Genomic DNA, 12,965 nt, shown 5'->3' with positions numbered 1-12,965 from the left:
AATAAAAATAGCACTGCATTCGTTTAAGTGACACAAGTACAAGTGTTAAGTGCACTAACATGAAGTCAATTTAAAACTCCATCATGTACAATAAAGGCTCTTTTGTTTCTGCTTACTCAGGCTGTCACGCTTTTCCACACTCAAAACGCAAACCGTCTCTCCATTACATATGTAGGATATAGGAGACGCATGTCTACATTATGTTTCTCTGGATTTTACAGTCAGTTACAGTTAGATAGATAGATAGATAGACAGACAGACAGACAGACAGACAGACAGACAGACAGACAGACAGACAGACAGACAGACAGACAGACAGACAGACAGACAGACAGACAGACAGACAGACAGACAGACAGACAGACAGACACTGTAGATTGATAGATAGAAACTGTAGATTGGTAGGTAGGTGTTTGGGTAGGTGTGTGGGTAGGTAGGTAGATACATAGATCCAACAATTTAGTGCAATTTAAAAGAGTCTCATTCATCAGTTTAACAGCTGTGGGAAGGAAGCTGTTTAACATTCAAGTTTTTGTCATCTTCATGCTGCGGCATCTCTTCCCCGACAGCATCAGTTGAAACATTGGATGGAAGGGAACAGTCTTTCAGGATAGAACCTGCTCTGCGCCCACAGCGCTCATTGAAGATGCCCTGCAGTGGTGGTAATGGGGCACCTATGATCTTCCCTGCAGTTCTCACAATTCGACTGAGACTCTGCTTCTCTTCAGCTGTGCAGATGCTGAACCAGGACAGCTTCCCATACCAGGTTCTCCACTCTCCCTCTGTAGAACAGGGTCAACCCTGGGATGGGGATGTTCACCTTCTTCAGCTTGCGGAGGAAGTGAAGACGTTGTAGCCGTGGTGTTGTCTCTGGTGGTCAGTTTGTCTCACAGATGTATCTCCAGGAACTTGGCGCTCTCGACCCTCTCCACCTCACCGTTGTTAACTGTGAGCAGAGGATGATGTTTTCCTTAACCTTCTGAAGTCTTGACACCTTCACCAAATTAGTCTAATCCTTACCGTGACCCAACGTGGCCACACTGTCTTTTCTGTACAGTGTGTTTGCAGATGGCAGCAGTGAGGCTTTTAATAATGTCTGACACATCATTTCAAATTATGCTACAAAAGTAATATGGCTAAGGTTTTTGAAGGTGGTTTAAAAAGGACCTCTAATGCTCCATCATGCTGTTTAACTGTCGACTCAATATGGCACCAAACTAGACCATTTGCTACTAAAACTATGTGATCACCTGCCTGCCAGCTTGTCCCTGAAGCTACTACCAGAGCAGGGTGGAGGACTAAGCTGGGGGGCACCTGTATTTGTGTTCAGTTCTGGAAATGGTGATAGACAAAGTAGGCTTCTAGTAACGTATTTTCCGGACTATAAGTCACACTTTTTTTTCATAGTTTGGCAGGGGGTGCAGCGTCTTATACTCTGGAGCAACTTATATGTGATTTTTTTCAATTTAAATGTATTATTTCACATGCCGCTAGAGGGCACTGCAGGCTAATCGACCAGCAGAAAGAAAGTTCGGAGTGAGCGAAAAAGCGGAGGTCACTACTACCACAAAGAAGAAAACAAAACACAGATGATCATGGGCTAAAAGCTCGATGGCCACAGCTAGAGGAACAAGTTCACAAATGAGAGCTTGAAAAATGTGCTGCCGGGAGAGGCTTGTCAACGGTGCAGTTGCGCCGCTGTGCTCAAGGCGATTGTTCAGAAGAGCCCCCAAGGATGGCGATTTCAATGGATTTAGTGATTTAGAGTGAGATTGAGAGTTTGGTTTGTTCTTTATGCTATAGTTATCTGAACTGTTTATGTTAACATACCAGACAGCTATTTAGCTTGTTGTTTATGCTTCATGTAGCTAACTAGCTAGCCTATTCAGCCTGTTGTTTCTTCATTAGGCATATGTTGGCTGGTGTGTCTTATACTCCGGAGCGACTTATAGTCCGGAAAGTTGTTGGATCATTTACCGGCTGAGGAGATGTTATTTCATATTGGCAGTATGAATCCTATTCTCCTCAGCTCATAATGACACGTGTCAAGTCACATTTTCCGTCGGGCCTTTGTGAGTGGATTACTGAGATGGTGACATTTGGAGAGCCCTTGGGTGCACAATTGCAGCCACTTCGGATAAAGCAACTTTGATTGTCTACAGCAGCACTACAAGCCCAATTGACTCATTATGTATTGTGATTCTACACAAGAGCAATCACACTGGATGCGGAAAAAACACTCACTTTAGTGCAAGCGGCCCCGCATTGTGGCCCCTTGAATCCGCTCACACCACCGCGCCTTAAAGAACAATCATCATGCGCTCCGTCGTCTCAGCACCACTCCTGGCCCTTTTCTTGTTTGTCTCGACTCTGCGTGAATCCATTCGTGCTACACGTGTTACACGCTCACTCCCGTTCTTTACCTGTGTGCTCTTGCATTGAAGGGGGGCAGTGGGGCAGGTCCTCGGGACGGCGGTGGGCGGTCCCTGTGCCCTGCGGAGTGGATGTTCGGTCGATAAGAGTGTCCTGAAGTGTGAGGGGAGGGGGGCGAGGAGCCGGTACCTGTGATTATAAGGCAGGGGTGAAGACGGAGCAGTCTGAAGGGAGCGTCTAATTGATATGGATTGCTTTGATTACCATTGAAAGCTTTTGGCTGGACAGAGACTCTAAAAAAAAAAAAACACACTATGTCAAGAGCTGCACAACTCGAAAAGCGTACGGCCAATCAGTTGTGCGGACAAAAGGTGAAGAAGACCGAGGGCCGTGAACTGTATGCACTGCTATAGACTTGTTGTTTTTCTTTCTCCAATAACCTCTGTTCTGCTCTTTGTTGCTTTGTTCTGTGTGTGTGTCTTTGTCTGTGCGGCACTAAACCTCCTTTTGACGCTTCGTTGTTGTGGTTTTGTTTTGTTTTTTTCCTCAATCCTCGACTGAAACAAGAGCTGAGGAGTGGCAAACTTGGCTCACACCAACTTTTTGAAACCGGACCGTTTGCTTTGCGGTCGCTTTGTCTGATCGTTCCCCGGCCCCGGGAGCGCAACGAAAGGGGGTGCGGGCCGAAAGAAATCAAGCAAATTTGTTTCTTTTTTTGGGGGGGGGTGGGGGGAGAGAGAAAAGTTCCACGTGGCCTGATCCCAGCGAGGAATTCACCTCACCAGTGGATTACACGGCAGAACACACTGTAAGAGGATTTAACATAAGAAGACGTTTAATACACAGACTATACGGAAAAGCACCTCCGCTACCAAAAAAAAAAAAAAAAAAAAACACTGTCCCCTAATGCTATTGTACGCCTTTAGTGGATTAGCCTTAGCGCTTTGTTTAAAATGAAATGAATAAATTTACTCAGCAACACTCTAGCACTCTAAGACAAATTACTTGTATAAGCTGCTCTGGTTTTAAGATAGAGCCGCTTCACAGCAGAGGATGTGGTAAAATGGATTTGTTACTGAAGATATTAAAATGTAGGAATGCACTATTATAAAGCAAGTCTAATATTCACATTTAGAACATTTTAAATCTCTTCAAGAAGTTAGGAAAAACACTGTATTAAGACAAGTAAAGGAGCAATAGTTCACAAAAATGCAATACTTACGCAAAATGATCATATATGTTGATGCTAATGCTAAATTGCATGTGTTTTCGGATGCTAGAAAGGAATAAAAGACGAAAAGGGAAGCCTTATAAAAGCGTTGCTATGACACAAGCAGCAAAAAGCAATAATACCCGTCTTGTATTGAACTATTGCCCCCAAAAGGAACCGAAAAAACATAGTCTATGCTTAAGGATTGTTCATTTCAAGCATGCAGTAGCCTTAGCATTTTAGCTTTCTATGCTATTGCAAAGATGCTAAACGATACACCAGGGCCTAACACAGAACATGTCGCAGTTTGAGGAGCTAATGGTAAATTCCCAACGTTTTTAACTTTATGACACTAAAGAACATAGACGGAGAAGGTGTAGACACTTCTTCGATAAAACGCCCAAATCACAAACTTTTTGAAACCAGAAAGACTATCTTTTGTATAGCCTTAAGCCTTGTTAACCTTCTACTCTGCTTATATAATGGCAATATATAGGGCCTAAAACTGGTAAACTCCATGTTAATTTGGTAGCAGCACTTTTATAATGTAAAAGAAAGACAGAGGAACATAGAACAAGGAAAAGGTGAAGGTGGAAAGCTCATTTCTTTGATAAAATGATGACACCTAAACCACACACACACGTACTTCAACTTAATGCCTAACCTATTTTACAAAAGTAGAAGTCGTAGTAGCAGTAGCAGTACACCGTAGTAATCGCAGTTGTCCTATACTGAACTATTGCCCCCCAAATGAGCAAAACTCTTCTTCTCTCCCCATCTGTCCCCTCCTCCACACCCCACCCCTCTGTGCAGAAGTCCTGGAGGATCCGTCCAGCGCGGGAGTGGTGGCGGGGGCGGTCATCGGCTCGCTCCTCGCCCTCCTGCTGGTCATCGCTCTGGTGGCCGTGCTCCTGACCCGCAGCCGTCGGCAACAGAGGCGGGGCTACCCCAGCAGCGGCGACTCCATCGCCACGGGGAGCGGAGGCAGCAACGGTGGCGACTACGGCAACAAGGCCCGCCTCCTTTTCAGCCAGTCGGGCAACGGGAGCAGTGGGGGCGGCGGCGGCGGGAGCAAGAACGGCACGGGGAACAACAACGGCCCCATGTACACGTACAGGGAGGGGTGCGACGCCACGGGGACGCTGACCGAGAACCACCACCACCTGCATCACCACGCGCCGCCCAACCCCGCCGACATCCTCCTGACCGCCGAGATGGAGGAGGCGGAGAGGAGGAAGTTCGCCCTGGACGACAGCATGGAGGACGAGGAGCGGTTCGATCGGTTCGGGGGGATGCGGGGAGGCGGGACAGGCATGCCGCCGGCCTATCAGATCGCTCACAGGGGGCGCGGGGACGAGGAGGAGATGGATGTCTACCTGGATGACGACATGGAGTCACAGCGGGACGGATCGGTCATTTCGCGGACTGCTATTTACGTGTGAAAGCGGGAAACAAAACACGGAGAGGAATCCCAAAAAAAAAAAAAACAGGAATGTAGATAAAAGAAGTGACTTGAAGGGCGCGGGAAAAAGGCTGCCCCCCCTCCCCGAAAACCGTCGCCTCCATTTGGCTACCCGCTCAATAATCAACAAACTCTACCATCAGTCTGTGTCGGGGAGAGGAATTAAAACTTAAAGGGAATGTTTCGTGGTGTGACTGTGCTGTATCATGAAGATGGATATACTCGTTGTCAGGCAAAAATCGTACATATATATATATATATATATATATATATATATATATATATATATATAAAAAAAGAAAAAAAAAATCAGCAAATCAAGAAAAGCTGTCGCCGCTTACGCTACAACGTCGTTCTTTCCGCTTTCGCAAAAGTGTGTGTGACAAAAGTGCCGAGTATCGTTTGTATTTTGTATCAAACTCGACACAATCCAGTCGCCAGTGTTCGGATCGTAATGGCCTTCGTTTGAACTTGACTTGAAAGTGTCACGGCGCCCTCTTGTGGACTGGATGTTCTGCTTCACAAAACGTGGACTTTCATTCTCCAACATTGCTTTGAGGAAAGAAAAAAAAAAAAAAAAAAACACTTGAAAAACTGCTTTCATCTCTGCTAAAGCGGAGGTTTTCATTTCGCCATTAACTTCATTGGCTCCTTGGGACAAGACGTGTTAATTCTTTGCCCACGTTGTCCCGTCTTCTACCCCTCCTCCTCCTCCTCCTTCCCTGCAACCACCTGGATTTCCCGTCGAGTTGCAGATGAAGCGGAGAGAGACGGCGGGGGGACCCATGCAGTAACATAGCAGGCTTAACAGTGCGTTCTAATGCGTGGCTGGCTGTGACTCAAATGAAGTGTAACGTCTATATACCGGGCGCCGACTCGACTCGCTATAGCACAGTTTGATGTTATCGTCAAGTGTTCGTTGCCGTTTTTCTCTCTTGTTGTTGTGTAATGGTGTTGATCTTGCTAAACAAAAAGGCACACCAGGAGCCTTTGGGGAGCTTCACGCGGTTTCCCCTAACGATTCAAGATGTTCTTTACTTTGTTTTATCCCAACTTTCCTTGCAGCGTTTGTATATTTTTGGAGTAGTTTCTATTTTCTTTCCTCACAAACACACATAGCATTTGTTACTATCATAATGGGGCGGCTTAGGCAGAGTGACTGCGGCGTGCAGGGGATAACTTGTGTATTTATTATACTGGTATCTGGGTCGCGAGCAACATGGGTGGGTGGGGGGGTTGGGGTGGGTGGGCGAAGGCATTGTTGTGCTGCTGTTGTTGTTTCGACTATTCTCATTTTGCCCCGTGTCCCGCTGAATGTTGCAGGCTATGTATCAGATTATGCCATGTTCTGTTCTTCCCCCTCCCTCCCCCCTCCGGGTTGGGCTGGAAAAAAAAAACATTGTACAAATACAAAAAGTGTAGGTGTAATCCCAAAGCTGAGTAGGACGGCGAGTTGTAATTGTATTGTAAAGGAACACGCAGAGTGGTTAGCCCCCACGCAATAAACTGAGCTATACTTGTACTGGAGCAGTATTATTTAGAACTAGTTGAGGTAAGGAGTGTATTGTATAGCACGTTAAAGGCACTATACCAGATTTTTTTCTTTAAACACCAATTATAAAGCATTTGTATCTATTTCATGGACTGGCTTATTATGAAAGTGATCCTGAGAAGTGACCCTGCAAGTAAGGATTAAACAAGGAGGAGCCATGCATTATACGGTTTTAACGCACGGCTCTGAGTTGTTTAATCCTGACTTATACCACGGTCAGTGAGAAATCCAATGCTAACTGGAGTGCAGTCAAGAACACCATGGGCCAGATCTCTCTTGGCGAAGTGTGCTTTGCGCCTTCGCCACTTGTGAGGGGGCGTCCCGAGAGGAGGCGACTGCTCTGATGGGAGCACCTCTGACTTTCATTTCCTCGCTTACATCGCGCTGCCTTGTGTTCTTCCTTCAACCATAGGCTCTCACAGGTCAAACTAAAAACTTTATTTACCCCATCGTGAGCTAAACAACGAAAGCGGAGTGGCAATTGTGCATTTTGAGACACAAGATCGGGCCCTATGTCTTGACTCCACATCAGGGTTTGGGTCGCGGTGTTCTTGAGTCTGCGTTAAAACTGTGTAACGCCCTGTGAAGCGTTACAATGCTCCCAATGTGTTAGGGATTAGGGCCGGGTGCCGTTAAATGATCACAGCATATGTCCAAAGTTTGCCAAATTCTTCACATTTTCTTTCCCTAATTTTTGCCAAATTTTATTACCAATTATTTTCTCTCCATTACCTCTTATTTTTCCCCATTTTTTGTTTACACAATTTTGTTTATTTTTGACAAATTTTCTCCCACTTTTCTCCCATTTTCCCCCCATATTATTCCCCATTTTTCACACATTTCTTGACAATGGAGATGAACCTGACATTGTAAATGTGCAGACTTTCCACACATTATTGTTCTTTTTTCTGGTTCTAGATGACAAATATATTAGTGTAGGCATCAGAGAGAGACTCTTTCATGTATCAGTATTAAAAACCAAGTATTGTTAAAGTATTGGTATCAACAACAAAAAAATGTAACAGTACCCAGCTCTGTAAAGAATGAATTTGGACTACAGCTAACATTTTACTTTAGTGACTTCCTCTTGTTTGTAATTTAAAAACAAAAAAAATCTGGTGTAGGACCTTTAAGTACACAAAGTATTATTGAGCAACGCTTCACAAATGTAAAACAAATTCTCGTGTAACATTTGGTTAGTTGTGAGTAAATATAAAAATGACAATAGCTTCATGTCGACAAATGAAAAACCACAACCTTGTATTTCTTGAATCTTCTTTTTATCGAATTCTATTTTGTAATAATGGAAAATATCAGATTTTATGTTTTGACAGCTGGATTGTGTTAAAAGATGAATCAGATTTTATGCGCAGTATTTTTCTTCAAATACTTGTTTACCTCTTATTTGAGTTTTTTTTTTTTTTTTACTATTTTTACTTCTACTTGGGTAAAATGATTTCAAAGTGACGTTATTCTGACTTAAGTGAATATCTGTGGCGACTCTGCCCACCTCCACAAACAGTGAGACAGTATGTGCAAAGACTAAAGTGACTGGGGGGTTTTGGGAAGACTTGGTTTTATGGATCACGGTTGCCTTATTCAATCCCTGCCATGTCCATAGTGAGTGTGATGTTTTGGGGTTTATTTTTGCTAATTTTTTTGAATTACGTGATACTCCTGATTACCAGTCAGTTTTGTTATTTTGCTGAATGTAATTAGTGAAATTGTTGTGTGAATGGAGACAGCATTTCAAAATAAAAGTGTATTATTGTGAACTTGGTATTTCATCTGTCAATTTTGTATTTCAGAACACATTTCTTTTGTCATTTTGGTTCTGAGAACAGACTCATTATACCATTGTCCCATACAAATGAATTCAACTTAGATATATTTACCGAAATAACAATGTTACTTTTCAGAACGCTGTACAATGGTTTCTTTTACACTTCAAATTGGTTTATAGAGACTGCAAAATAATGAATATGAGAAAGTCAATAAGTTTTCTTTGAGTGCAACTCACAATGACACATTTTTGACAGATAAATTTCACTTAAGTCAAGTTCATTCCACAACCTAATATTTGTTTAAGATAATTATTGTCACTTTGCCAGATTGTAGCTATTGGCTCATTTAGTCCATTCATACAAGCCTTTTTCTGCCTTAGTGTGTTTGAACTAGCTTTGCAGATATCTAATAGTCTCCCATAAAGGACCAGGAAGCTCAGATATAGCGTACAGTACAAGATATGGACGGCCATTCCGCTCCATTCATAGTCATGGTCCCCTTTTCCGCCTACAGAGTAAAATGGTCTTGTTCATTCTACCGAACAAAAAACAGCACGGTTATAGGTGCACTATGTAACTGTTAATGTAAAAAAAAAATGATATATGATATGATATGATATTGATACGTATTTGACCTTTCAGTGACCCAGTGGATTGAATGTTTAGCATATCGCCTTTACTTACCATCCCGATGGTCTGTAGGCTCCAGGATGAATTATTTTTAGTTTTTTATTGCTGTTTGAATCGTATCCTTGGTTACATACATTATATTCTGAAAACCTACCAGGAATCCTAAACAAACTGAAATTAAATTGAGCCTTAAGCATCAAAGGAGCCACTGGGAATGAAAATTAAGGCACAAAGCCAATCACCCATACAGCTGCGGGGTCACTGAAAGGTCAGAGGCACACTAACATCATCTGTTTTTTGTTATATTGCTTAAAAAGTTGCATAGTGCACCTTTAAAAATATGACTCCCAGGCTTTTAAGCAGTGTTAGGGAGGTGCAAAGTCTCCATTGGACTCATCTTACAAAGGTTCTTTTGGAGTCGCCCCTGGCCACCAGGGGGTGGTATTGCAGCATTTGTCTCATGCCAAAGTGAGCCCTCTCCTCGACCATTGCCCAGAAGCCACTTGCTGTGTTGATGCATTCACTGGGTTGGTTGGTAAACATTTGCATTTGCCAGTGGTTAGCACAAGGCTAATATACAGTGAAAATGCCATAAGGATGCTAATGGTATGTGTAATATTTTATTACAAAATCTAAGAAAATGGAATCTAAGGCATTGTTTTCTTGAACTTACTTAACTCTTCACTGTGGGTGTGTGGAGGCACAAGTTAAATACAGTAGCTCTGCCAGTTCAAAACACAAGTAACTTCTTCCACAAGGGGGCAGTACAAACCTTTATGCCCTTGTATTCCTATCTAGACCTAACACTACTTAGATATCAGACATCAGTTAAAAGTGATTATCTTTAATCTTCTGACAACAGGTCGTAATTCACAAATCGAGCACCACAACTTCTACTTTGTCTAAATGCAACAAAGGAGCTATTCATTAACGTAATTTTAACGATTAAAAAATCGATGCCAATCACTTAACTGCACAATGTTTGTATTGTGATCATAATAAAAATATACTAGAGGCCCAACCGGTTCATAAATAACGGCGTGCGGAGGGTCATTTGTCTCATTTGAATCCTGCTTTGAACGCGGACCGCTGATTGATTGGTTTTGCCGTCCCCACGAGCCACTGTAGCCTCAAGTCGGCTTCTCCCTTTCTCTCCATCGATTGTTGTTGAACATTATACACTGCGCAGTCTGTTATGAGCGCATGAGACAGTTATATCAACTGTGGACGTCTCTGTGGAAACCGTTCATAACATTTATTTGACAGTGCTCGGAAATGGGCCCTCACAATGCCGCCCTTGTGTCCTCGTCTGTCACATGCAGAGCAGGCGGTTTACTCTCTTTTTCGCTCTGGTTTGCTTTGAAAGATTGTATAGTGCTTTATGTTGGCTCTCCCGAGTACGAGCATGTGACACAGAGATGAAAATAGCTGCAATGGATGGGATAATCTGGGACTGGGTATGTGTGTGGGGCTGAAATTGTCAAAAGTCATCAAGTCTCAGGTCTAACGTAAATACCATATTTGAAACCTACTCCTCAGTTCACTGCAGTGGTGATATGTTTTGTCATAAATTAGTCACAATTAAAGTAGTTAATGAGACAAAAGACTACAATGTAAAACTGTTATAAATCAAAACTAAATGAAATGGAAAAGAATGGAAGAAAAACATCTGATATTTCTAGGACGCAGCTTGAAACAGTCACATATAGTTTGAAGTCTCTGCCAAAGGAACATGTCTTTGCTTCGTTCATGTGAGAGAAGCTCCATCGAGCTGTGAAAAGGATTTCAAAGAACATGTTTGAATGAAGAAAATGAAAGTTAAAGGGACTCGACTGAATTTAAAAATGTTAAAATGATGTATTTTCACCCGGAAATCCTGAAAATTCCAGAAATGTTCTAATGTGTAGAATGTACCAGACCTATTCATCACAACTGACGCTAATCCTGTCACTTAAAAAGTACTACAGTGTCAACTACAGTATCTCCATTGTCATGCACGAGCTTAAAGCAGTTCTAACTAACTTATGCCCCTAGAGGCCATAAGCGCCACTGCATGTGTCGTAGCAGTTACGTTTTTTACTCATTAATTGTCCTTGAGAGTAAATACTACGCTGACAGAAAAGACAAAGGGAGAGAGAGAGATTGTTCACTGAAAGGTCAAATACGCACTAATATCAACTGTTTTTTTTATTACAAAGTTGCATTGTGCACCTTTAAGTTGACACATTTGTTTGCTTTAGTTGACTACATTTTCTATAGACTAAAACTAGCCTGAAACTAAAAGCGTGCTGCTCCGTTACACAGTAGCGCACATGGACAGAGAGGACATACTGTAACTCCTTCAGGGGGAAGTAAAGTCTGCGTTGGTTTTGGTCGGGCATGTTCTCCTCGGTTCAAGTGTTTCCTCTGGTTTCAAACTTTCTTGATAATCCTGAAGCTGGAAGACGGATGATGCTCACAAAGCTCTATATTTGTAATTTACAGCATGATCTACTGAGCACACAGTAGATTTTATTGTTTTCTGAATGTATAAATCAATTGAACTGTTCATGGATTATTTTGTTGCTCTCGTCTCACTTGAAGGTCCCAAGTGGAGTTTGCATTTTCTCCCATAACTACTGTACGTATCTTCAATTTGCTCTGATTCCCCTACCACACAAAGATGTATAATAGGACTAGGGCTGTCACGGTATGAAAATTTTACCTCACGGTTATTGTGGCCAAAACTATCACGGTTTTTGGTATTATTGCTGTATTTTTTTTAATGTGTGTTAATATGTTCAGAAATCATTGATAGTCCTACAGAAACTGAAATAGTTAAAAAAAAAAAAAAAGTTCAACAGTGCTTATTATATAAAAAAAAATACAGACAAAGTGCAACTTTTCACATCAAAGCAAAGGAACTATAACGATGTGTTGTTGATCGTTTCGAGGGTACTATATGTACTATTTATAGCGCCAGAAACGAAGAAAAAGAATATTTTTGAACTAGATAAACGTCTATATCAGGAAAATTGTCCTCAGTTTGTGTCCTTCCAGTGAGCTTTCCCTTTGCAGATTTGGGAAAATGCCATCAGACAGTGATTATTGATAAATTCATAATACTGCGGCAAAAGTGAATCTATTGCAATCTGCCACTGGGAGCCCCGTTATGCATTATGCCATTGTGCGGAGGTATCCGGACACGGCTTATGCTGGCAGTGGCGCTGCAGCCGCACTATGGGGCGACTCGTTACATTCTCCCTCAACCCAAAGTCCCACATCAGCATTTTGTGGGTGACGGTCACGCAGGAGAGTCAGAGGTTCGAAGTATTGCTGCCTTTAGAGACACTTTCTCCTGCACGTTCCGCAAACAGGAAAACTGTCTCTATCAACTGTCCTTCGGCTTTCTTAAAATACCCAAAATGTGCCCAGACTTCAGGCTTGGTCCTCTCTGAAGGCTGATAGATCCTGCGCGCTGTCGTCACGGACATGGTTCCAGCTTCGAGAAAGTTTTGTTTTGGTTGTGCTACAGAGTGCGCGTAATCCACCGAGATAATTATTACCTTTAACATTTTTACCGGGGTTTAGCGCTACACCGGTAACCGTGACATCCCTAAATAGGACCCATTCAGGGGCCAGAATTCTCCTGATTTCAGCTGGACGTTCCTTGCTAAATACATTTTTTATCGTAATCGACTTTAAAGTGTTTGTTTGTAACTGTAAAGTGTGTCCTCAATTGAGTGTGTAACAACTTGTCCAGACAGCTTTTTTTAATTCATCAATTTAGCGTCAAGTGCTCCAGCATGCGCATTTGGGACAGAAGCGGGACGGAACCCAAATCGCAGCCACACTGGGAAAACATTGAGACTTCTTCCGATATTTTATCATCCACTCTTTTGGGGCGAGTCGACGGATGGCAGTCTCCGGCCTTCACTGGCTCGGTGATTTGCAAGGGTGAAAATTAAATCCCGC

The 12,965-nt window shown here is 42.7% G+C and overlaps 1 protein-coding gene across 2 annotated transcripts in view; it reads left to right on the top strand.

The window, feature by feature from the left end:
* Nucleotides 1-12,965, top strand: part of pvrl2l (PVR cell adhesion molecule related 2 like) — a 640,829-nt gene that overhangs the window by 414,759 nt on the left and 213,105 nt on the right. Inside the window, exon 7 of one of the 2 annotated variants that reach the window (XM_079570957.1) lies at nt 4,397-5,301. The exons of the other annotated variant lie outside the window; for it this stretch is intronic. Coding sequence (XP_079427083.1) covers nt 4,397-5,025 — 629 coding nt within the window. The 3' untranslated portion in view covers nt 5,026-5,301. Of the gene's footprint in view, nt 1-4,396; nt 5,302-12,965 lie in introns of those variants that run through there. 2 annotated transcript variants of the gene reach the window in all.

This window comes from Gobius niger (genome assembly GCF_951799975.1).
Source record: "Gobius niger genome assembly, chromosome: 14".
NCBI lineage: Eukaryota > Metazoa > Chordata > Actinopteri > Gobiiformes > Gobiidae > Gobius > Gobius niger.
The sequence above is the reverse complement of the archived record's forward strand: the minus strand, read 5'-3'. Positions and strand labels throughout refer to the sequence as shown.